The sequence below is a fragment of the Chrysemys picta genome, chromosome 10, assembly GCF_011386835.1.
Source record: "Chrysemys picta bellii isolate R12L10 chromosome 10, ASM1138683v2, whole genome shotgun sequence".
NCBI classification, from domain to species: domain Eukaryota; kingdom Metazoa; phylum Chordata; order Testudines; family Emydidae; genus Chrysemys; species Chrysemys picta.
In genome coordinates this window covers 25,910,977-25,935,128 of record NC_088800.1, presented here as the reverse complement: position 1 = coordinate 25,935,128, position 24,152 = coordinate 25,910,977, and the positions used below count along the sequence as shown (strand labels likewise).

The 24,152-nt window shown below is 40.9% G+C and overlaps 1 protein-coding gene across 16 annotated transcripts in view; it reads left to right on the top strand.

The window, feature by feature from the left end:
- ZNF280D (zinc finger protein 280D) overlaps window positions 1–24,152 on the top strand; it is an 85,743-nt gene that overhangs the window by 19,445 nt on the left and 42,146 nt on the right. For 12 of the 16 annotated variants that reach the window (XR_010590720.1, XR_010590721.1, XR_010590716.1 and 9 more), the window contains 3 exons: window positions 15,003–15,068; window positions 15,167–15,537; window positions 21,517–21,634. Coding sequence is in view for 10 of the 16 variants with exons in the window: in XM_065558247.1 (XP_065414319.1) it covers window positions 15,003–15,068; window positions 15,167–15,537; window positions 21,517–21,634 (555 nt within the window). In the remaining 6 variants the exon portion in view is untranslated. The remainder of the gene's footprint in view (window positions 1–15,002; window positions 15,069–15,166; window positions 15,538–21,516; window positions 21,635–24,152) is intronic. The other 4 variants (XM_065558250.1, XM_065558249.1, XM_065558252.1 and 1 more) reach the window with 2 other exon arrangements.

The following is a 24,152-nucleotide window of genomic DNA, read 5'->3' as shown; positions in this document are numbered from 1 at the left end:
AATTGAAACATGACAAATTAGAAACTAATGAAGGGAAACACTGAATTATGTAGTAATGTACAATTAACCTGTGAACTTGTTTGCCAGGATACCAAAGTGAAGTGTTATTATAGTAGGGTTTATTTTTCTTTCTAAAAGATAACGCACTTACATTGAAAATGAGAATATTACACAGTTACTGTAGTTAGATAAGTGTGTTCTTTTCGTAAGTGCTATAAACTCTTATAATTTACGGAATAAACCAGGCTTTAATTGGCTGCAGTTAAGAAAAAAAATCTAGGCGTATGTTGATTCATACTTATTCACTATGGGGTTTCTTGCACCTTCTTCTGAACCATCTGGTACTGGCCATAATCTGAGACAAGATACTGGAATATATGATCTACTGCTCTGATCAGGTATGGCATCTCCTTTGGTCCTTCTTACAACAGAGGCAAATTGAAAGAGCGTGCATGAGTAACCTGCTAGGTACTTGGGTACTTGCGTAGCTGCTGGTTAGACCTTGTCCCGTGAGACTGTGAACCGAAAAACCTGGTTTCAGTTTCTGGGGCTGACCGTTTGCTTTGGAACATAGGCCATATCACTTAACTTCTCTGTGCTTCAGATATTTTTTTGGTAAAATGGGTTGCGGCTAACATTTGTTCATGTTTGGCAGATGCTTTCATCGGCATATGAAAATAAACTATGTAAATATAACATACTAGTACGGTTTAGGAAATGTGTAAGAAATGCCAAAGTTAACCTAGCATATGCAATTTTAACTCAGTTTTGTATGCTTGTATATTATAATACATTAATTATCCTATATAGCTGTAGCAGTATCTATCGGGGAGGAGCTTGTGCTCTGCACCCAGACTCCTCCTGAAATTATATAAGGTTGGCACCACCCTGATCTCTCACCACCTGTGCCTGAGTCTGAGTTCCCCATGCAGTTTACCTCACTTTTTTCTTTCTCTTTTTGGGTCTGGATAATCCTGTTAAATATTAGGTAGTAGTTCCTGCCAATAGATAGTTTCCTTTACTGTTTTGATTGTTTTTAGTCAGTGGTTAGTTTTTGATACAAGTACTGTCTGTCATGTGAGGTGTCTGTTCTGAATAGTGACCCCATATGTGCTGCTTTTTGGACTCAGTGAGGGACACATTAAAGAGATGTGCAGCATCTGCCTTTCTTGCAGATAAAGAATGGAAAGAATGAGCTCTGCGCCTCAAGCATCACCTCATGGCGCAGGATCTGCCTCAGCCTCCCTGTCTGTCGATGGATCACCCTGTCTCTCAGGCTGCTACAGAGGCTGCAGTGGTTGTTGACAAACTGCTGTACTCAGACTCTTCTTCTCAGAGAGAGAGGGATTGGTCTTCCTCTCTGGGGCCTCTCTGAAAGAGGATCCATAAAACAGACCAGTGCCACTCCAGATTGAAGGACTATTCTTCTTCAAAGGAGGACTTGGAAAATCACCTCTGCTCCTCAGGAACTCATGATAGAGCCAGGCTGTTGACCCTTGTCTTCCTGGTACCATGAGGGAAACATATCGGTACTGTTCCATTGATTCTGGTACTGTCCTGTGGGGCAGCTGTTGAATCTGGTACCAACGGATACTGTTCTGGCCCCATTGGTACCAATGATCCTGCAAGCTTATGAGGTAGTAAAGGATTTGCTTTAGCTCTCCATCCCAAACTCTCCTGTAGTTCCAGGAGTCCTTGGCAATGGACGTGCCTCCTGCTCACAGTGGTGCATCTGGGTCTATGTCTCCAGAACAGAGGCTGTCGGTGCCAGTGTTGATACCAACTAAGAAACACAGCAAAGATGTGATAGTCATTGACGCACACCATGTCAGTATTGGTATGTTTTTCAGCCTCTGCACAAGCCTGTATCTCCGCACCTATGGGTTTAGTACCGGGGTAGCCCTCAGATTGGACACCGACCACAACTTGCACTTCAGCAGCAAGGTCTTTCCTCATACCAAGTCTCCATGTGACTCTCTTCACGCCTTGGGGCATGTTTGCAGTATTCACTACTGTGCTGGCATCAGTGCTGATATTGACCTCTTTCCAATGGGCCACAGATAAGTAAGAGAGCCTAGTGGCCTCTTTAGGATTGGCACCCCCAATGTCTGCTGACTATTCAGATAGCTCCTTGCAGTTGGGTTTGGAGTCCTCCTCCACGTCACTGTTCCTTCTGAGGTTTGGTCGGTCTAGCAAGTCTTCTAGACCACCTACTGAAGGAGAGCATTGTATCAAGAATGGGACTGTTCATACAGCAAAGATAGCTCATCTTGGCCTGCTTCCTATTGGCTGCTGGTTATAATAATTGGGCCTACAAATTTACCTTAATTGTGTATTCATCTGTAAAAAGTGAAGGTAAGTTAATAAAATGTCACAATAACCTGTAACAACAAATGTTGGTAGGAAAAGGGGTGTGTGTGTGCGTGTGTGTGTGTGTGTGTGTGAGAGAGAGAGATACTGAATTAGTCCAAACAAAAGGTCTTCTGACATAACTCAAGAATTGTGTTAAGATCATGCTTATTAAACGAAGTGTGGAACCGAAAATCCATGAACCAAAATTGGTATGTCAGATATTATGCCTAACTGGTGGACAAAATAACGAGGGGATGGGCTATTCCACTTTCTACTCCCTCTTGGGGTCCTTAAGAGACTTTGGGAGAAAATTTGGCTACAGGACCGAGCTTCACCATAATGGCTGCTACCCTTACCATCTCCTGGGACCCCAGGACCTTCTTCATCCTGATTCTGGGAGATGTCCTGACCAGGCCAGAGAAAAGGGATGCGGATGACATCTCCTCTGCTACCAGCTCTGACTGAATTCCAACCACCATTTGGAATGTGACACTTTCTCTCCTCTCTTCATCTGATGTGTCCTTTTCCTTCCTCACCTTATTTCTTCACTTTTCTGTCTTAATAAGAGTCTGGCTTAGCCAGCCAAGGCTGTATATTTTGCAACACTGCTCTAAGTCTGTGACTAGAAATGCAGTGCCCTAAACTGCCCAATGCTGTCATAAGTTTGCCCGGTCTCAGAGTGGCTAATAGTACCATGTACTATGACTGTTTTGTTCCAGCAGTGAGGTTGCAAATAAAAGCCAACATCAGAGACAGAAGCTGTTTTTTTCTATCTTTGCTGTACTTTCTCTTCCATTTTTGTATTTTGTCTTGTTTTGTCTTCTAGGAAAAGGTGTGTGACTTAAACAACAACAGCTCCAGCCCATCTCGGCTAATTTCTTCACTTTTCCTCAAAAAGGACAGTTATCATCTTTAATACCATCTAAGAGATTGTAGAACAAGGGTTTTTTTTCCATCTAAAAGACTCTCCACCTAAGGGAAACAAGGACTGTTGTTAAAATGAAAGCCTTATTTATTGCTGTACATTTCAAATGCTTTAAATGTTGTTGTCTTTTTCTGTGCCTTTAATAAAATATTAAAATTATTTTAATGGTGTGTTTGTCATGGTACCAAGCAGGCTTAGGTCTCTATACCAAACTCTGAACCTTATTGAACACTATTTAATTTTGCACAGTTCAAGTCATGTTAATACCTTTGACTCTTTGGACCCCTTTTGTTCCATTGAAGTTAATACAACAACACCTATGACCTACACCCTTCTTCACACCCTAAGGATTCCTAAAGAGCCACTATCACGGTTTTCCAGGTTTCAATGATCTGCATGCTGGAGAGGAAGCTCACCAGATAGTTTTGCTAAACACCATCGGGAGCCACTTACTTTGGCAGCCTGTGCAGATACTGGTTCACCTGAGGTAGGGTTACCATTCGTCCGGATTTACCCGGACATGTCCTCCTTTTTGTACTAAAAATAGCGTCCGGGGGGAATTTGTAAAGCACTCAAAATGTCCGGGATTTCCCCCCTCCCCCGGCAGAGCAGAGCGAGTGGCTGGGAGGGCTGCAAGAAAGTCCCGGGCTGGACTCCGGAGCAGCTGTAGAGGAGCCGGATCCGCCCTGCATTCTGAGCAAGTGTCTCAGCCCAAAGTGCAGCCCTCCCCTTTTGCAACTGGGAGCGGTTTCTGCCATGCAGCGTAGCAAAACGGGAGCGAGAGCACTTTGTGCTGATACAAGGGCAGCTCTCCCCTGCAGCCCGGTCCGGGCCAGGGACCGGGTTTTGTTGTGCAGGGCCAGGGACCGGGTTTTGTTGTGCAGGGCCAGGGACCGGGTTTTGTTGTGCTGGGGAGCTCAGCCACGTGTCCGGCTCGCACAGAGCCCAACACCCTGTTCTGAGCAGCAGGGTAAGGGGGCCAGGGGGCAGGAGAAGGGGCAGGGAGGTTCTGGAGGTGGCAGTCAAGAAACGGGGGGGGGGGGGCTTTTTGGGGGGAGTGGAGAAAATTTTGGGCAGTCAGGGTACAGGTAGGGGGTAGGGTCCTGGGGGGCAGTTGGGGGGGTCTTAGGAGGGGGCAGTTAGGGGACAAGGAACAGGGAGTCTTAATGGCTCTCCATGCGTCTCTGGACCCTCTCAGCTGTCGGGCTTGGACGGAAACATTGCCTGAGGGTAGTGAGAGAATGGGTTATCGGTGAGGTGGGGGTGGGCGTGAGCCCGGTCAATAGGGGCAACCCCTACCAAGATCTGAGCCTTTTCTCACACGCCCGTTAGAGCTCGACATTATGCTGTTTGGGACCCCTCTTTGAGGAAAGCCTCTGGATTGCAAGTCCAACCGCTACCTCCTCGTGGTGAGAGTCGGTAACTGGCTTGGATAGCCAGGCGGATTGCGGAGGACGAACCCACATCCCACATTCAGTGGGGTGTGGGACGGGGTTGGGCAGCCCCATATGGTGCCACATGGATGCCCCCCTGGTAAGGGTAGCCTCCCCCAGGTACGGGTTGACTCCCCCTGGTAAGGGTTAGATTCCCCCTGGTAAGGGTAGTCTCCCCCAGGCACGGGTTAGTTTCCCCCTGGAAAGGGTAAGTTTCCCCCAGGTACGGGTTAGTTTCCCCCTGGAAAGGGTTAGTTTCCCCCTGAGAAGGGTAAATCTTTTAGCTATGGAAAAAAGTAATTTATATTTTTATACCGGATTGGCGCTGGACCGGGTTAATAACGCCCCCGCTGTTGGCTTTGATGCCCCGGCTGACAGTGTTAAATATATTAGGGGTGTGATCAGGGTCGCTGGACCAATGGATAAAATGGTGTGGACTATAATGAAGTCTCATGAGAATGAGAGTGAGAATCAAGTCCTCCCAGTGGAGCATGGAGAGGAGGTAGAGGAGAATGTTTGTGATGATCATGGTGAGGAGATTTTATCTATCTTACCGATGGTTTTTACAAGGGACACTTTTAATGATTTAACTATGGACAGTTTTAATCCAGATTTTAAGTATTTAAGTACATTTGATGATCCATATGTTAGGGAATCAAGTACTGATTTTAATAGGGATCGTAATAAGGATCTTAACAGTATTGGTAGTAATATAAATATATTAGAAAGTAGTTCGTGGAAGGATGGGGTTTTTTATTTAGAGTATCCCGTTGATAGTTTTAATTGTCCAATATGTCCCCAGATATTACCAACATTTGGTAAATGGGCCAAACACATTAATGTGGTTCATAAAAGTAAAGCCATACGAGTTGTATGTAGTAAATGTGGAAAATCTTCTCAATATCATAATATAGCTTGCCACTACCCCAAGTGCATACCCAAGAAGGCGGATACCCCAATGAAGAGCCATACGTGCTCGGTCTGTGGGCTTGGTTTTCATACTAGATCTGGATTGAGCCAACACTGTAGACATAGACACCCTGCTGTGAGGAATGAGCAAAGAAAAGAAGATATGGCTGCTAAAAGTAAGATCAAAGAGGGATCGACTAGATCTCGTATATGGACTAAAGATGAGGTTGCGCAGCTTATACAGTTGGAAAGGAAATATATTGGGAAAAGGAATATAAATAAATGTATTGAGAGCGAGATGAGGACCAAAACGAATAAACAAATATCAGATAAAAGACGAGAATTAGCAAAGAAGAAGTTAGTGGTAACAGGAGATAGGGAGGAAGTGACTGAGGTAGAGGACATTAGAGTAAATATATTAGAAATTCCGCCTCCAAGAGAGAGGATTTTCCCACTAAAAGGACATCCAGAAGTGGATTTAGTGGAGAAAATATGTAAACGGGGAAAACAAAGTAGGGAGGGAAGAGAAATAATAAATAGTTTAGGGGAAATTGAAGGATTATTAAAGGAGGATCTAACAAAAGCTCTCGGATGGGCAATGTTGGAAAAATTATGTTATTCATTAGTAGAGGGACAGGACCCTAGAAATGAAAGTCAAATAGAGTTGAGGAATAAAGGAAAAGGGAAGATTAGAAAGGAGGGGAGAAGGAAGCAATTTAATGCAATTAGGAGATATGCTACAAAGAAAGCTAAGTATAAATTCTATCAACAATTATTTGATAAGGATAGAAGAAGATTGACTCGCATTATAATGGGAGAGCCAGATAAGGCTAAGTGTGCTATCCCTATGAAAGAAATTGAGGAATACTATGTAAATATTTTGGGAACAATTGGACATGGTAATATGATAGGGTGGCCATCATCCACAGAGAATGCGGATAATGATATATTAATGAGTCCGATCTCTGTGGATGAGATTAGAATAGCTTTAACAGAAATAAGAAAAGATAGTGCTCCTGGCCCAGATAAAGTAAAAGTGAGCAATTTGTGGGATATTTTTAATTTAGACTCCTTAATACTTACAAAAATTTTTAATATATGGTTTCTAAATAGACAGGTACCAGATGAATTTAAGAAAAATAGAACGATTTTAATACCAAAGACACAAGATGAGGAGGAAATGAAGAAGTTAACATCTTGGAGACCATTGACAATTGGGTCAGTTTGGATTAGAATCTATACCAAAATATTAGCAAAAAGACTGGTGGAAACAGTTAAGATATGTAGTAGACAAAAAGGGTTTATATCCGCCTCTGGGTGTGAGGAAAATATTGCTATATTAGATAATTTGATTAAAGGGGCTAAACGAAATGGGAATGAAATTGCAATAGTGTTCGTAGATCTGGCTAAAGCATTTGATTCTGTGGGACACGGACATATAATAGCCGGGTTGAGAAGATTTGGTATAGATGAACATTTTATAGATATTATTAGGGACCTTTATGATAATTGCACAACTAGGGTATGGGTGGGTGATGAAGCTACTGAGTCTATTTTAATTAGGAGGGGGGTCAAGCAGGGTGACCCGTTGTCCCCAATTTTGTTTAATATTGCTATGGATCCCCTTTTAACTAGATTAGAAGTAGAAGGAAGTGGTTTTTATGTTAAGGGTAATAGTGTCACGTCATTGGCTTTTGCCGATGATGTGGCAATTTTAAGTAGCTCATATAAAGGAATGATCAAAAATTTGGGTATCTTAGAGGAGTTTTGTAAAAATACTAATCTCTCTGTTAATGTGAAGAAAACGAAAGGCTTTCATATTTTAACTAAACATAAAACCTATGTAGTTAATCCTAAGGATAATTGGCAGATAGGGTCAGAGAAGATTGAATATGTTCAACCAGGGGATTTTGAAAAATATTTAGGGGCTAGAATAGATCCCTGGATAGGTGTAGGGGGACCGGTACTTAAAGAAAAATTGAAAGATTGGAGTGAGAATTTAATTAAGGCCCCATTAAAACCGGCCCAAAAAATATTAATTTTACAGACATACATCTTACCGAAGCTATTTTATAATCTTCTTTTAATAGAACCCCCTTTTAATCTTTTAGACGATCTTGATGTGTTAGTTAGAAAAATAGTTAAAGAGATTTTACATTTACCTCAGTGTACCACAGATGGGATATTTTATTCTAGAGGTAGGGATGGTGGTTTAGCTCTCACTAAGTTTAGTGTGCAAATCCCAAATATGTTAATTCGTAAATGGAGGAGACATATTGTCTCGAGAGATGATTGGATGGACCTATCTTATCTATATGCAGGAGAAAATCTTGTGGATAAAATATTGTCATTTAGTGCAGTAACATCTCATCCCAAGAAATGGAGGGAAGAGGAATTTTTAAGATGGTCGGAACTGAGATGTCAGGGAATAGGGATAAAATATTTTAAAAATGATTTAATTAGTAATTCAATTTTTAGAAACTCTAGTAAAGTTAAATCGTCAGCGTATATCGCAGCATTGCAGCTTAGGGCAAATATTTATCCTACTAGGGAGACATTAGCAAGAGGAAGAGGAGGTGTGAATGCTCTTTGTAGATGGTGCGGTAAAGTGCGGGAGACTGTTCCCCATATCTCAGGACAATGTTATAAGACTAAGAATGCTAGGATAAAAAGACATAATAGAGTAGTGTCTGCAGTTGTAGATAAGGTTGGTAAATTAGGGTGGAAGGCAATGATAGAGCCCCATTTGAGAAATAGTAAGGGTGAGTTAAGAAAGCCGGATATTATATTTATAAAAGGAGATACAGCAGTGGTGGTTGATGTTACAGTGCGATGGGAGGATAATGCCGGAAGTTTGGAACAAGCCCACAGTGAGAAGGTGGCTTATTATCTTGAGTTAGAGGAAGAAATTAAAAACTTAACGGGAGGTAAAAATATCCACTTCTTTGGTTTTGTGCTTGGGGCGCGTGGCAAGTGGAGTGAAGGTAATAATGATTTGTTACAATTATTGGGAATGGACAGAAGTAAAAATTTTAAGGAGAGTATATGTAGACTTGTTTTATATTCCACTATTGGTATGATGGCTATATTCAGTGACAGGTAAAGATCCCGGAGTTTCCATTCCGTGTATCTTGCCAAAACTAAATTTTAGCTATTTTGGTTTCCATGCTCTAAATTTTCAAATTTTTAATATTGTTTTGAACATTAACATATTTAGTGTTATTTAATATCTGCCCTTCAATAGAATGGTTTTAACTATATAATAAATACTTATTAATGGATGAAATTCCAATTTAAATTATTAGTTTATTTATTTATTTATTTTAACTACTGGATGTGGATGCGGACTGGCCGCGTATAGTAACCAGGAAAGGGCAGGTAGTCACGCCTGTACATAAATAGGGGGTGGGGTTCTGGAGGGCAGTTAGGAGCAGGGGTCCCAGGAGGGGGCAGTCAGGGGACAAGGAGCGGGGTGGGGGGCTGAGAGTTCTGGGGGGGAGCTGTCAGGGGGCAGGAGTGGGGAGAGGGATCGGAGTAGTCAAGGGACAGGGAGCAGAGGGGTTTAGATGGGTTGGGAGTTCTGGGGGGGGGCTGTCAGGGGGCAGGAGTGCGGAGAGGGATCGGAGCAGTCAGGGGACAGGGAGCAGAGGGGTTTAGATGGGTTGGGAGTTCTGGGGGGGGCTGTCAGGGGGTGGGGAGTGGTTGGATGGGGTGTGGGAGTCCCAGGGGTCTGTCTGGGGGTGGGGGTGTGGATAAGGGTTGGGGCAGTCAGGGGACAAGAGGCAGGGAGGCTTAGATAGGGAGTGGAGTCCTGGGGGGCAGTTAGGGGCAGGGGTCCCAGGAGGGGGCAGTCAGGGGACAAGGAACGGGGGGAGGGTTGGGGGTTCTGGGGGGGTGGGAAGTGGGAGGGGCAGGGGCGGGGCTAGGGCGGGGCTCCTCCCGTCCTCTTTTTTGCTTGCTGAAATATGGTAACCCTACCTGAGGTGCCAGTTGTACCACAAGAGGACCCACTGGCCCTGGTTAACTGGTTGTCCTTTCCAGAGGACTTAATGGCTTCAGATTCCTCCTCCCCTGTTCCAGAGGATTTTAAATTTTATCAGGACCTATTAAAGAGGATGGCTGCAGTGTTGAGCATACAAGCTGAGCTTGTCCAAGAGAACACTCACAAGCTTTTGGACGTTTTTCAGGCGGCAGCCCCTGGGAGGGTAGCCCTCCTTGTTAATGGGGCTCTTTTGGAACCAGCAAGGACCTTATGACACATACGAGCCTCCTTGGCACCAATAGCCAAGCATACAGACAAATGATATCATGTTCCGATGCAAGGCTTCGGGTACTTTTGTTCCCACCCTGCCTCAAACTCCTTCATGGTCAGTGCTGTCAATGAGAGGTTGCATCAAGGGAGATTCAAATCAACTCCCAAAGAGAAAATCCAAGAGACTTGACTTATTAAGGAGAAAAAAATATTCCTTCTCTCTCCAGAGAATACTTCCAAGATATTGATAGACAACTTAAGCATTGGTGTGAGCACTTTTGTGAATTAATGAACAGATCCCCACAAAGATGTAAATTCAACTTAATCCAAAAGAGAACTGATCAGAAAACAGGAAATGGACAGTTGAGGAAGTGATGCGTATGGTCAAACATTTACCAAATGGTGAATCAACTGGTCTTGACAATATTTCATCAGAACTCCTAAAGAGTGGTGGCCTGGGTTTAGGTTACTAGTTTCATAGAGCAGTCTTAAAAGTTTGGGAAACCAGTCATATTCCAGAAAATTAGAAGAGTGGCTGTATCATCACTCAAAAAGGAGAGGGATCAGTTTGCTCAAACTATAAGGGAATAACACTGCTCTTAGTTGCAGAGAAGATGTTTATGATTATACTACTGAACCAACTGAAATACTGCTCAGCCCAAAAATGAGAGACAGCTAGTGTGGATTCTGTACAGGCTGATCTAAAATCTGTCTTTTATATGCTGTGCAGAATGTTAATGGAAAAATGATTACAGAAACAAAGGGAAGTTTAATACTGCATTTATAGACTTTGCAGTTACTTTTGACTCGGTGCGTGACTCAGCACTGTGGGTACTGCTATGAATCTGGAGTGCCTGAGGACTTAGTGTGCCTGGTGGAAGAACTGTGTTGCAATACATTTACCTCTGTGAGGGTCAATAGTTGTATTATAAACTGGTTTTCAGTAGAATCATGAATATGCCAGGGACGCATTCTCTCACCTATGTAGTTTATAACAGTGGTTCTCAATCTTTCCAGACTACTGTATCCTTTTCAGGAATCTGATTTGTCTTGTGTACTTGAAGTTTCACCTCACTTAAAAACTACTTGCTTACAAAATCAGATATAAAAATACAAAAGTGTCACAGGACACTATTTCTGAAAAATTGCTTACTTTCTCATTTTGGCTGTATGAAATATTAGTTTGTTCTGATTTCGCTAGTACTTTTTATAGAGCCCGTTATAAAACTAGGCAAATATTTAGATGAGTTGATGTACCACCTGGAAGTCCACTGCGTACCCCACAGGGTACGTGTACCACGTGTTTATAGTTCTAATAGACTATCTGATTGAGCCCAAAGTAGGTGGAGTGAAATTTAAAGATTAATCTTTAGAGGCTCTTAAGTATGTGGATGATATTATCTTACTTGCAGAGACCATTCTTCTTAGCATATGCAGAACTTGCCTCAGGTGGCATGTGACCAGGATTCATCACTGAATTTGGTATGCTGGTTGGATCATTAGTGTCCCTGGCTCGGGCCAGGTACTGACGAGAAGTGCAAGGTGAATGCTGATCCATGCCCCCTGAGAGACCATCAGCAAAGTACAACTAATGCTAAAAGAGCTGCAGAAAACTGCAGACTATATGGGACTTAAGATCAATGATGATAAAACCAAAGCTGTGTGTACCTCCTATAAAACAGTCACGAATGGCCTACTGACATTGCATGTAATGACGCTGAAATGGTAAACAGTTTTATCTATCTTGATAGCAGGAGGTTCTATAACTGAAGAAGTTACACATAGGATCAGACTTGTGTCTGTGTCATTTCAACATCTTCAAAAACCTCTTTGGCCGGCAGGATGTCTGTAACAACCAAGATACAAGTGTTCAACACACCAGTAATGACAACTCTGTTATATGGAGCAGAAACATGGCTGTTAAAAACACCGGAGGAGAGGAAACAATAGTTTTCAGTGTCAAAAGTTACAATGTATCAAGATCTGTTGGTTTGACTTTTGTCACAAATGAGGAAATACTTAGATGATCCTGGCAAGTTGTAGTTTTGCACCTTTTGAGAACAAGATGGCTGCAGTGGGATGAGGTAATGTCCAAAGTACAGAAGCAGGTATGCTTTCACAGAAGGTTTATAGAGCTGCAGTTGAAGGAAGTAGAGCACAAGCCTGACCAAGAATGTGGTTGGAAGATGCAATTTTGAGGGATTTAAGAAGACTAAACCTTTCCATATGGACACTTGCTGAAGAAGGAAGACATGCAAGGGACCATTCAAGATAGAAGTCTATTTTACATGCCACCACGGCTACATCATAGCCAAATGAATTTGCTGCTTCCTTTCTCCAAATATGCATAGGAAACCAGCAGGAATTGTTTGCAAAACATGATTTTGTAAACTGGGATGCAATGTCTAAATTCGCTGACAAGCTGCCTGAAGATATAAGGGAGGAGTTATGGGCTTTCTTGGCAGAAAGCTGCTTGGTGCCCAAGACATCAGTGCAGTTGACACTCAATGTAGCAGATGCTTTTTACAGGGGATTTCCCAGTAAAATGAGGAGAAGCTCGTAGTTTCCTGAGTGGAATACGCCTATGAACCATGTCTCAAAGAACAGTTACATTGCAAGTAAATTACCATTTTTTCCCCTCCTTAACCTTTTCCCAAACAGTGCTTGATTAGTGAGCTGTGCTGGTTTTGTGGGCAGGGGAAGCCTATAATATCCTCTCTTAGTGAGTGGTTTGCCTCTTTACCTGCTTAAAAAAATAAATAAAAGAATGTCATCCAGATGAGTGCTGGTATGGATTACTTATGGATTACTGTACTGGATCAGACCAGAGGTTCATCTAGTCTAGTACAGTAACTCCTCGCTTAACGTTGTAGTTATGTTCCTGAAAAATGCGACTTTAAGGGAAATGATGTTAAGCGAATCCAATTTCCCCATAAGAATTAATGTAAATGGGGGGGGGGTTAGGTTCCAGGGACATTTTTTTCACCAGACAAAAAACTATATATTATATGTATATATACACACAGTATACATTTTAAACACACAATTTAATACTGTTCACAGCTATGATGATTGTGAAGCTTGGTTGAGGTGGTGAAGTTAGAGGGTGGAAGAGGGTGGGATATTTCCTAGGGAATGCCTTGCTGCTAAATGATGAACTAGCACTCGGCTGAGCCCTCAAGGGTTAACACGTTGTTAATGTAGCCCAGTGTTTCTCAAACTGGGGCCGCCGCTTGTGTAGGGAAAGCCCCTGCCAGGCTGGGCCAATTTGTTTACCTGCCCTGTCCGCAGGTCCGGCCGATCGCAGCTCCCACTGGCCGCGGTTCGCCGCTCCAGGCCAATGGGAGCTGCTGGAAGCGGCAGCCAGTACGTCCCTCGGCCTGCGCCGCTTCCAGCAGCCCCCATTGGCCTGGAGCAGCGAACCGCGGCTAGTGGGAGCTGCGATCGGCCGGACCTGCGGACAGGGCAGGTAAACAAACTGGCCCGGCACGCCAAGGGCTTTCCCTGAACAAGCGGCGGCCCCAGTTTGAGAAACACTGATGTAGCCTCTCACACTCTACCAGGCAGCAGGAATGGAGGGGTGGGGAGGCAGCATAGCAGACAGAGACAGACACACATCTTGTGTGTGGGAGAGAGAGAGAGAAATAAACACTGCCCCTTTAAGTAAGCTGACCCACTCTTAAGCGCATTGTCTTTTTAAGTGGATCAGGAAGTTGAGACAGCAGCTGCTGCCCCAAGTTCTCTCTATCTCTCTCCGTCCGTGTCCCCACCCTGCTCTATATGGAGAAGGGGTAAGCGGGGTGTAGGAGCGAGGGGGGATACCCTGACATTACTCCTCCCCCCACCTCCGCACAAGCAGGAGGCTCGGGGAGCAGCTCCAAGGCAGAGGGCAGGAGCAGCACATGACAGTGGGTGTGGAGGACAGTTGAACTGCCCGGCAATTGATAGCCTGCTGGGCGGCTGCTGCACAGGGAACTTAGGGGAGCGGGGAGCTGATGAGGGGGCTGCCGATCCACCCTGGTTACAAGCCCCCACCAGCTAGCTCCACTGGGCTGCTCTTCCTGCAAGCAGTGGACAAAGCAGGAGGCTGCCAAACGATGACGTTAGAAGGGAGCATTGCACAGCTTTGAACGAGCATGTTTCCTAATTGATCAGCCATGTAACAACGAAACAATGTTAACCAGGACGGCTTTAAGTGAGGAGTTACTGTATCCTATCTCTAATAGTAGCCAGTACCAGTTGTTTCAGAGAAAAAAACTCTGCAGTAGGCAGCTGAGGAATAATTTTCACCCAGGAAAAGCTTCTTTTAACTACCAATAGTTAGAGGTTGGCTTATGCCCTGAAGTTGATAGTTAAGTATTTTTTGTTAACTTCTGTATATTCTTGTTTGTTATATAAACATCTAATCCTTTTATAAATCCTGCTAAATTGTATAATGGTATTATATATTTTGGTAGTACTCTCCATCTTGTTCCTTGTACAGCCTAATATATTATTTTGGATTTTTCACTTCTGTTGGAGATTGAGCTCTCTGCAATGATGATCAGATCTTTTTCGTAAGTTGATAGTTAATTTAGAATAAGTACTTCAAATTATTCCTCCCGATGTGTCTTAAATTTCCAAATGCAAAGTAATTAGTTGGGGAGCAGGGAGTTTGCTCCTTCTTTTAGGAATGTTTTTTCAGAATTCAAGAAACTTTTTCTAAGAAATAATTTATGAATGTATTCACTTTTCTTATTTGTTTCCATTGTCTTCATAAAATTTTTGTATAATGGTCTACATAATCAACACAGCTAAACACTTATGGATTCTATGTAGGAGAGTTTTGCTTTCCTATCTGCATTTCTAGAGAACTAAAATTTGACATGATTTGGTGAATTAACTTTCTTGAGAAGAAAAATTAGGAGTCTCAAGATCTTTATTTGTATAAATAGGATGATAATGCAGTTTGCTTTATTGGGTGTTTATTTTAGAAATGGCATTCAAGTTTGTAACTGAAAAAAATCTATTGGCTTGTGGTACCTTCACAAATAAATGTGAATGCTGCTTTTAATTTTTGTTTTTATTTTAACTTCACTTCAGTTTTTGTAACTTGTCACTGGAATTAAGACACAAATGTAACTTTTAACAGATATATTGAACAGAGTCAACCTCAGCTCATCACGAACGGGGATACAGAATGGTGCACCTAGTAGAGGTACTATATTGTCCTAATATGGTAATTTAAAAAAAAAACTTAATGAAACATCCAACTGTAATACTATGTAATGATTATTCTGGAATTCTGTGTAACAGGTACAGTTACTACATTCAAGCCTGCCAGTCAACACTATACAACTCCTGCATCCAATCCGGGTGCTGTCACTGTTTCACCAGTCTTTCAGTCTGTATCCAGACCTGCAACTAGCTCTGTAGCCGTTCAGCCGTTGTCTAGACCAGTGACTGTTTCAGGAACTTCCCAGATGCTACAGAGACCTATTACTGGATGTTTATCAGCTCAGCAGATACCCGGGTCAAATTCTGGAATATCACAGCCTGTTAGCAGACCTGTAACCATTCCAGTAACGACACAGCCAGTATCAAGAGATATTTCAATTCCTGTAATGGGTCAACCCGTACCGAGGCCAGTGGCTACAGTAACAGCACAACCTGTAATATTAAATCAGGTAAATTCTTATATTAATTTATAAAGCTCAAGGTTTAATTGTAGTTAAATTAATGAAGTACAAAAAGTGGATATTGCTATTGTATATTCACATCACTTCACAAAATTTCGGTTTCAAAGAACCTTGTGGTTTTTGTAGAAATTTACTAAACATGTCATGACACATAGGTTCCCTTTCAGGAACTTTAGTATTAAATAGGCTTTTTACTACACTGTGTTTGATGTTGTTCAATTCATTTGAAGCTTAAGGCCTCAATTTTTCAAAGACTTTGGCAGCTGGTTAACTTTACACAGGAGTAATTACATTGTCTTCAGGACAATGTATTTTTGTGTAAAAAGTTCTGCATGTGCATAAGTGTTTGCAGGATCTGGGCTTGAGTAAAATTTTGATTTTCTATATGTTGTAATTGTAAAAATAATTAATTACTCATATTTTTAAAAACTTTTGCAATGTTTTCCATTGTCTAATTTACTCTCACAAGAATGCTAAGATTTGAAATTTTCATTTTAATATTATTCTGCAGTTTAATTAAGTGGATGTTTAATACTACTGCTTTAGAACAAAAAAGTAAAAAAATGAGAATATAGCCTGAGTGAACAAATTGGTAGTCCAGTAGCCTGAGTGTAGGGAATAGACTTCAGTATGTATTCTAGAGTTTGCAGCGCCATTATTTGATATCAGGTTTAAAAAGTTGCAAACAAGGTGATACCTAGGATAGGTCTACACTACAAAATTATATTGACCTAAGTTATGTCAATGCACAGCTATGGCATTAATTAAATTGCTTTTGCATATCCACACTACGCGCCTTGTTTTGGTGGTGTGCGTCCTCTCCAGGAGTATTGGCACCAATTTAACTGTCAGCATGGGGCATTGTGGGATGGCTTCTGAGATGCAGCAGCAGTCGATGTAAGCAACGCAGCGTCTACACTGACACTGCGTCAACCTAACTATATCAATATTGATTCTATGCCTCTCATAGAGGTGGAGTTATTAAGTCAGTGTAGTGGGCGAGTTACATCGGTGGGAGTGACATTTTAGCGTAGACACTTACAGAGTTTAGGTCAATGTAAGCTGTCTTATGTTGACCTAACTCTGTAGTATAGACCAGGCCCTAAATATGTGGTAGTGTTTGGTAAACTGTTTTTTTCCTCTCTTATTGATATTAATCTTAAAATGTGTTGCTAGATATTATTTCAAGATGCAAGGAGGGTGAATTTAGTATAAATGTACTAAACTCAAAATGTTGAGGAAATTGTAAACTTGGGAAGGTTCCATACACATTTTCAGAGAAACAAAATAACAAAAGTTTGATTTTTGTGAGAAACTTGTTGGAGATCCTAAATCCCTGAATTTGTGGATTTCTGTGTATCCACAGACTGGTTGTCCCTTCTGATGGCTTACTTTTTGTTTGTTTTGCTACTGGTAGTCCATCACTTTTAAGTCTTTCTGCATTCTTTTCTCTAACTTTTTGTTGCAATTTCTCTTTTGTGTGTTGCTTTGCAAAAGACTGTCATAGCAATAGTTGCTTATGCCTTTTACCCCTCACCACAATATTCTTCTTTCTCTAATAATGAACAAACCTAGAAGGAAAATATAGATGGGAACAGTAATGCACTGCAGCTATGTGTTGCAGTATCAGTATATATATCTTGTAATATGGCTGCTTCTTTGAAAAGGAGGAGGATGTGCCTGAGTGATACTAAGACTATCTTCCCCATGAGGAGTCAGAGGACCCCAAATTGATAGAACTACAGGGATGAAATTGGGTCAGTTCTGTTACTGCTACAGACTGTTCTGAGATAGAGTAGTGAAGGTTAAATTCTCACATGAATGAGATAAAGAGGTCACATTTTTTCACAGTAGAGGAAAAATCAGAGGAGAGAAATCAGTTTGCTAAGAATTTGTAGTTAGTACCCAGCTCTAAGAGCACCATTCCTTCAAATATACTGAACTTAGGTCATCTGGGCAGGGTGGTACTTAAAGTAGTACTTTTTTTTAAAATTAGACTTTACTGAGGAAATTCAAGGTAGCGGAGCACATTCATCCAACTCCTGAAAATTGTAATGGGTACTGCAACCAAATTCCAGACAAATTCAGATACCTGTAGTTGTCACAGCTTTCTTAGACTCATATGACTAGAAATCAGAGAGAGAGGACTACACTTTCAGCGTAAAAAACAAATGACTGATTCCCCTGTTGAATGGGAAATCTGTTTACTCCATTAAAATATCTGAGTGCAGGCAGGTAGCAGGAACGTTTTAAAATGTAAAAATTTGGTATCCTTCTTAAGATTATTTGCTAAATCTACAGTTTTTCCCCATCCCCTCCCCCCCTTAGCCATCTAGGATAAATTCTTCTTTTAGACAAGGATACCAATTAAAGTGTTCTGTTTGTGTTGGGTAGTTAAATTCCTTGCAGATTCATTCTGGGAAGAATCCAGACTCAAAATTTTCAGTTCTCAGCGATTGTAATTACATTGCTTTCAATGCGAGACCCCCTTTTGGGCACATCTGATAAAATGGATTGGCTAAAGCTAATTACTTAACAACAGTAATCCCAACTCTTCCAGAGATAAGGGATTTATGGCTATACTGGACCAAACTCCTAAGCATTATTAGGAGGATTCATAGATTCTAGGACTGGAAGGGACCTTGAGAGGTCATCGAGTCCAGTCCCCTGCCCTCATGGCAGGACCAAATACTGTCTAGACCATCCCTGATAGACATTTATCTAACCTACTCTTAAATATCTCCAGAGATGGAGATTCCACAACCTCCCTAGGCAACACACAACACACCTGTTAATACATCCCAGAAGGATAATCTCCTTCAAATACATGCCAACCATAGCACACTAGTTTTGGGAGACTTCCTGTTTCAATGGTCAAGTTTTGAAATGGAGGTTTGGTTCCAGTAAGGCCTTTCAGTTCTTGGGCAAGTCAGAGAACAGTCAGAGAACAGGCTCAGTGATGAGGGGCAGAGGCGTATTCTGACTAACTTGTATCAGTGTGTCCTGTTTCTTCACTGGGTAGAGGTTGTCTTACTTTAAGAAGTTGTGGGCAGGGATCCTAGCTGAAATTAGGTTCTCAAGATGACAAATGCAGATTATAAATGTAAACATCAATGTGTATTCAACTCTGGTGGTGGTTGTTCTTTGCATTTGCGGATGCAGGAACTCAAATCAACTTTGCACTTGACCTTTCGCTGAGGTCATAAAACTGGTGTTTAAAGCATGCTTTGAGATATCTACCCAATAGAGATTGTGACTTCTAAGGCATTGGAAGATATTGATTCATTTTGCATATGACATGACTGAATCAGTTTGTGCAAAAAGAGTACTTGAAAATGGAATTTTCATGGGTTGTCATTCTACCATACAGTTCAGAGGATATCATGGTCTCTATGAATATCCATCTCACCTCTTTCTACATTCTTCCTGGCCAGATAACTTAATTGTGTGCTGGGAAATGTACATGTGCTACCATTCATCCCAACAAAAGCATCTTGAATTCTCTCCAAAATAATGGTGATCACTACAAAAACATTTTGGAAGTATGGCTATAGAGCCATGGTACCATACTCAGATGATTTGATTTGTATTAAGACATAAAGGACTTCAATGAAGCTATTGTATCAGTTGATGATCTGGCCTATCATTTTTCAAGTGTAGACAGTATGCACAGTCCTCCACACCTCCTTGAAGCTTGATAATGAACAGGTCAAAGAACTCTGAAAACTAATCCCAAATCATTAGTAATATTTTTAACATAACCAAAAGGATAACTCATTTTTTCAGAGCTGCTGTTAAAGATCAGTCTCAATTTGGTAAGGTTGGATGAGGAGTTCATTTGAGGAAATGAAGACTTGAAGGGTTTTTTTCCTTTGCGTCATTCAGGGTCTGCATTGAAGGAATTTACAAAAAAAGATTCCCACAGATGTGTGCTCTCATTCTGTTGAAATCTGTTGTGGCACTGGTGGGGGCCTTAACTAGACAAGCCATATTTGTTTTTAGCACTATTAATTAGACTTGCTTTCAGCAGGCTTAATCAGTGTAGTGGTACAAATTGGTAGTAAAGAATATAACAATTGCTATAGATGCTAAAGGGTTGTCTTGTGAATGGAAAGGTACAACTGTGAATGGGACGTGTTTCATGAGATCTTTATATCAAAATCTGGTCTACCCTATGAAAGTCACTTGGAAAACAGAGTTATCATTGTCAAGTTTTCAGTTTCATCATGCAAGTTGGGAAGAAGGGGTGAAAAGGACACATTTATTCACAGTAAAGGAAAAATCATCAGAGGAGAGAAATCAGTTTGCTAAGAATTTGTAGTTAGTACCTAGGTCTAAGAGCACCATTTGTGGATATCTTCAACATACTTCAAATCTGCTGGCACAAGTCACTAGAGGAGAGACATGGGACCCAAGTCATGTGCCTTTTCCTGATGATCTTTTTGTTGTGTCAAGCCTCCTTACCCAGGCTTTCATTTTGCCTTGTATTCTCCCACAGTTTTAATCCAGTGCTAAGAAGGTTGTGGACTCTGCTCTTTGAGCCTTTGGCTTCTTTTCTTTTTAAAGGAACAATCTTTTTTAAAAATACTCTCTGTGCTAGGGGAAAAAATACATCTAGGTATCTGCATGAAACTGGTATGCTGAGAAAGGGAAATAAAATAAGTCAATTCTTGATAGGGAAAAGTTGAGGACAGGCTTGGGTTTGGGTTTTGTCCTATTTTTTTTACATTGTTGTTAAGTTAAAACTAAAAATGAACCCAGCTCTATCATTTGGTTGTTCTTAATTCATTATGCTGCTTCTGGAAATTGCATATATTCTATATAAAGTTTTTGTGTGGAGTGGCCATTTGAATGAATTGGCACTTATGACATGGCAGGTACCATGTGAACATTTTACGACCAGTTTACTTTGTGAATGCTTCTGGTATATAACTTAGAAGACATTTAGAATTTCAGTGGGTATTGTTGGCTTCAGAAATAATCCATTGGGATGAATTAAGGTGCGTAGGTTTTTATGTTGAATATGCAGCCACAAACACAGTATATTTATTGGTTTCTATTTTGAAGGTTATAATTGGTACTAGGAGGGCATATACTTTAAATGAGAACTTCAGCTCTGGAAAATAGGATAAAAACTGCAAGAAGACCCTAAAATTATGTGTGTCATGAGTTGTCTTCACCTGGAAATTTTCATGGTTTTCATTAATTATTAACAATTAGTTCTTTTCTGGAATGCTCTAAACTGACTTTACTACTGCATAGCTCACTATAAAAATATTAATGATATATTGATCCTTCTTTTATGATCACAAAAGAATTGCCTAACCTAAGTACTGATTATGGCTTCTGAATCTTGGCTTGAATTGGTGCTTGAACAGGTGGCACTTAAAAAAACCCAAAATAACTGATCTTGCTCTGTTTGTATTAAGAAGTTTCTATTTACTATGAGTTTACATTGGGTTCTGATTTGTGTCCTTTAAAATGCAGTTAGCTAGCTGTGGAAATAATGTGTAAAGTTTCTAAATTTAAATTGAAAGGAAGAAAGTGGGCAAATGCTTAGAGAAAAAAATCCTCTTAATTAGAAACACTAGCAGATTTAGGATAAATCAGATAGTAAACTCTGTTTTTATTCAGATAAATAAATCAGTAGTATGCATACTTTCTCTAAAATGTACAGAACGTACACATGCACACTTACCCTGGATAAATCAACCACAGATGAACCAGGTCAGGTTTTAATTGTTTTAACAGAATTTATATTATTATTTTGGCAGATGGTAATTATAACTTCAGTATTTACAGAATAAGTGTTTAAATTATCTGAATCCAATTGTAGTTACAAAAAACAAGCATATGATACTGTAAGTTGCATTTGTATATTGATTTTTTTATGCAAATTTCAAAATGCTTTATAAAGATTAAGTCCCAATTTTTCCCTCCCCCCTCCTTTTGAAAATGGCTTATCAGGGTTATATTGCGAGTTCTCCACAAGCTGTACCAAATAATACTTCGGGCATACTGTTCGGCTTGAGACAGAAGTCAGGAGTTCCTCACTACCAGAGTGGATCAGTAGTGACCATGACAGGTGAGTGTATGTTAGTAAAAGCTTTTTTTTTTTTTTTTTTAAGAGTAAAAGTATAGAGTGTTTGGGTTATAATTTTAATAGAGGTTTCAGAACATAGGATAGTTTATTAGTGTTTGTAAAATAACAGTATTGGTGTCCATGTTACGAAGGAAGATTTGGAGCATTGCACTTAAAATATACTTTCCAATAAAGTCTTGCTCTTGTGAACTCACACATGTTATATGATGACCCCAATCAATATATGCGTGTGATTTTTGTCTGTCTGTATTAAAAAATTACTGCCAGACTCACTGAAATGACTTTTTTGGCAGGCAAAAGTTCATTTTGCAGCATATGCAGCTCTCTCTGGATGACATCAATAAAAGTGTCTGTCAGTCAGCCAGTGAGCCCATGGAACAACTTCCTGAGTCTGCTCAGTGGATTCCCTAGATGTCATTCTTTGTTTCCTGATTGCTATATATAGCAATTGGAGTAGACAGATCAAAGGGATCTGTTCTGGGAAACTGGCGGGGGGTGGAAAGAATGCTTGTCATGAGCCTCTGAAGTACTTTTTTTTTAATTCTTTATTTTTAGTTGCAGAAACTGTTTTATCTGGCTGAAGAAAATTGTATTTATTTGAAATACTAATTAGAACATGTAAAGTTAAATTACATTTTATAATAAATAAGTATATGCTGTAAATTTAAACTTCAAGTGTCAGTTATGACGAATTGCATTTTTGTGGTAATTGAATGACAAACTAAATTGTTGGTCAGCCTGTAATTCAATCTATAATGAAATGTAATTGACAATTTTTCTGATCCTTCTACAAAAGGTGACTAAAACAGAAATGCTATGTGAAGCAGAATGAGTAAGATGAAAATCTAACCAATTCTTGTGGGGGAGGTGGTGGTTTCATAACACTCTAAATGGGGCACTCTCTCCCATCCTCCATCTGCTCCCAAATGAGTGAAGGGTGTGTTTTTTCCAGTAGTTATCCACACACACTTATTGGTATAGTCTCCTCCATTCCTACCCCACCCTTGTTCTGTAATTTATTCTAGCTGGGGAGAAGGTGGGGCAAGTAGCTTCTTGGCAAGATCAAGCACTTATCTACTTTATCAAGTGTTCAGCATTCTAGTCTTATCCAGCAAAGCTCTTAAGCAGGTGCTTAACTTTAACCACTTGAGCAGTTTCGTTGACGTCAGAGGGAAACTGAAAAGTTACGCCCATGCTTATGTGCTTTGCTGGATTGGAGCCAGAGTGCTCCGCACCTTCAAGGACTGAGCCCTTAAATGACTGTGAATTGAGGTGTTATGCAGTTCATGCGAGGTAGGAAAGTAGGTGTGTGGTCTGTGTTGGATTTAGAGATTAAAAAAAGAATTTAACATTGCTTATTATTGAGAACAAAAATTATTGAGAACAAAACTGCTTTTTGCCCCTTTTAGAAACAGAAGGAGAGTGTAATAGAGTGAAATAAAATGTAGCAAGAAAAGCCTGCTGGAGAAGATTAAGGAACAGACAAAGGAAATTGATAGGCTGAAGTAGGACTGAGCTGGGTTGACTAAATTGAGAACCGTGTGTGCAGTAGTAAGGACCTGAGAGCCAAAACAAATAGGTGGTCAGTTTCATATCACATGTGAGCTCCATAAGACCAAAACCTTTAATGCAAGTGAGGGAAAGGCAGCAGGAAGTCTTTAGCATTCAAGCCCTACCTGTTTGCCAAGAATTCTAGAAAAATTCTGACTCACATGTTTTCAGAAAACACAGTTAAAATCAAGTACACTGAGGACTAGATTATTTAGAAATATCAAGAGTTTTCATGTTAATTGATAAGAATTATTAACATTTACCTTTATCAGAAATAATCTTAGATAATTAAACAAAAATCAGTTACTGATTGTAAATTGTTCAAGACCCAGAACAAGCTTAAAATAATTTTGTGTACTGATTGTTTTAATCTATTATGTGTGTGGGAGAAAAGGAGTAAATACTTTCCACTTGTTAAATGGAATAAGAGCACTTTGAATTTTTTTTTTAAATCTAGTATTGCATGTATTATTTCAGAATTGAATACTGTGATACTCAAGTTGGAATTGTTCATAGTAACAAATGCTGAAAATTAATATTTTGGCTAAAATAGAAAATCTTGGTATAACCCAGGGGTCGACAATGTTCGGCACGCGGCTCGCCAGGGTAAGCACCGTGGCGGGCCGGGCCAGTTTTATTTACCCGCTGACGCGGCAGGTTCGGCCGATCGCGGCCCCCACTGGCTGCGGTTTGCCGTTCCGGGCCAATGGGGGCGGCGAGAAGCAGCACGGGCAAGCGATGTGCTGGCCGCAGCTGCTCGCCGCCCCCATTGGCCCGGGACGGCGAACCGCGGCCAGTGGGGGCCGCGATCGGCCGAACCTGCCGCGTCAGCGGGTAAATAAAACTGGCCCGGCCCGCCACGGTGCTTACCCTGGCGAGCCGCGTGCCGAACGTTGCCAACCCCTAGTATAGCCAAAAGTAAATACTTAATCATACCTGTTAAATTCAA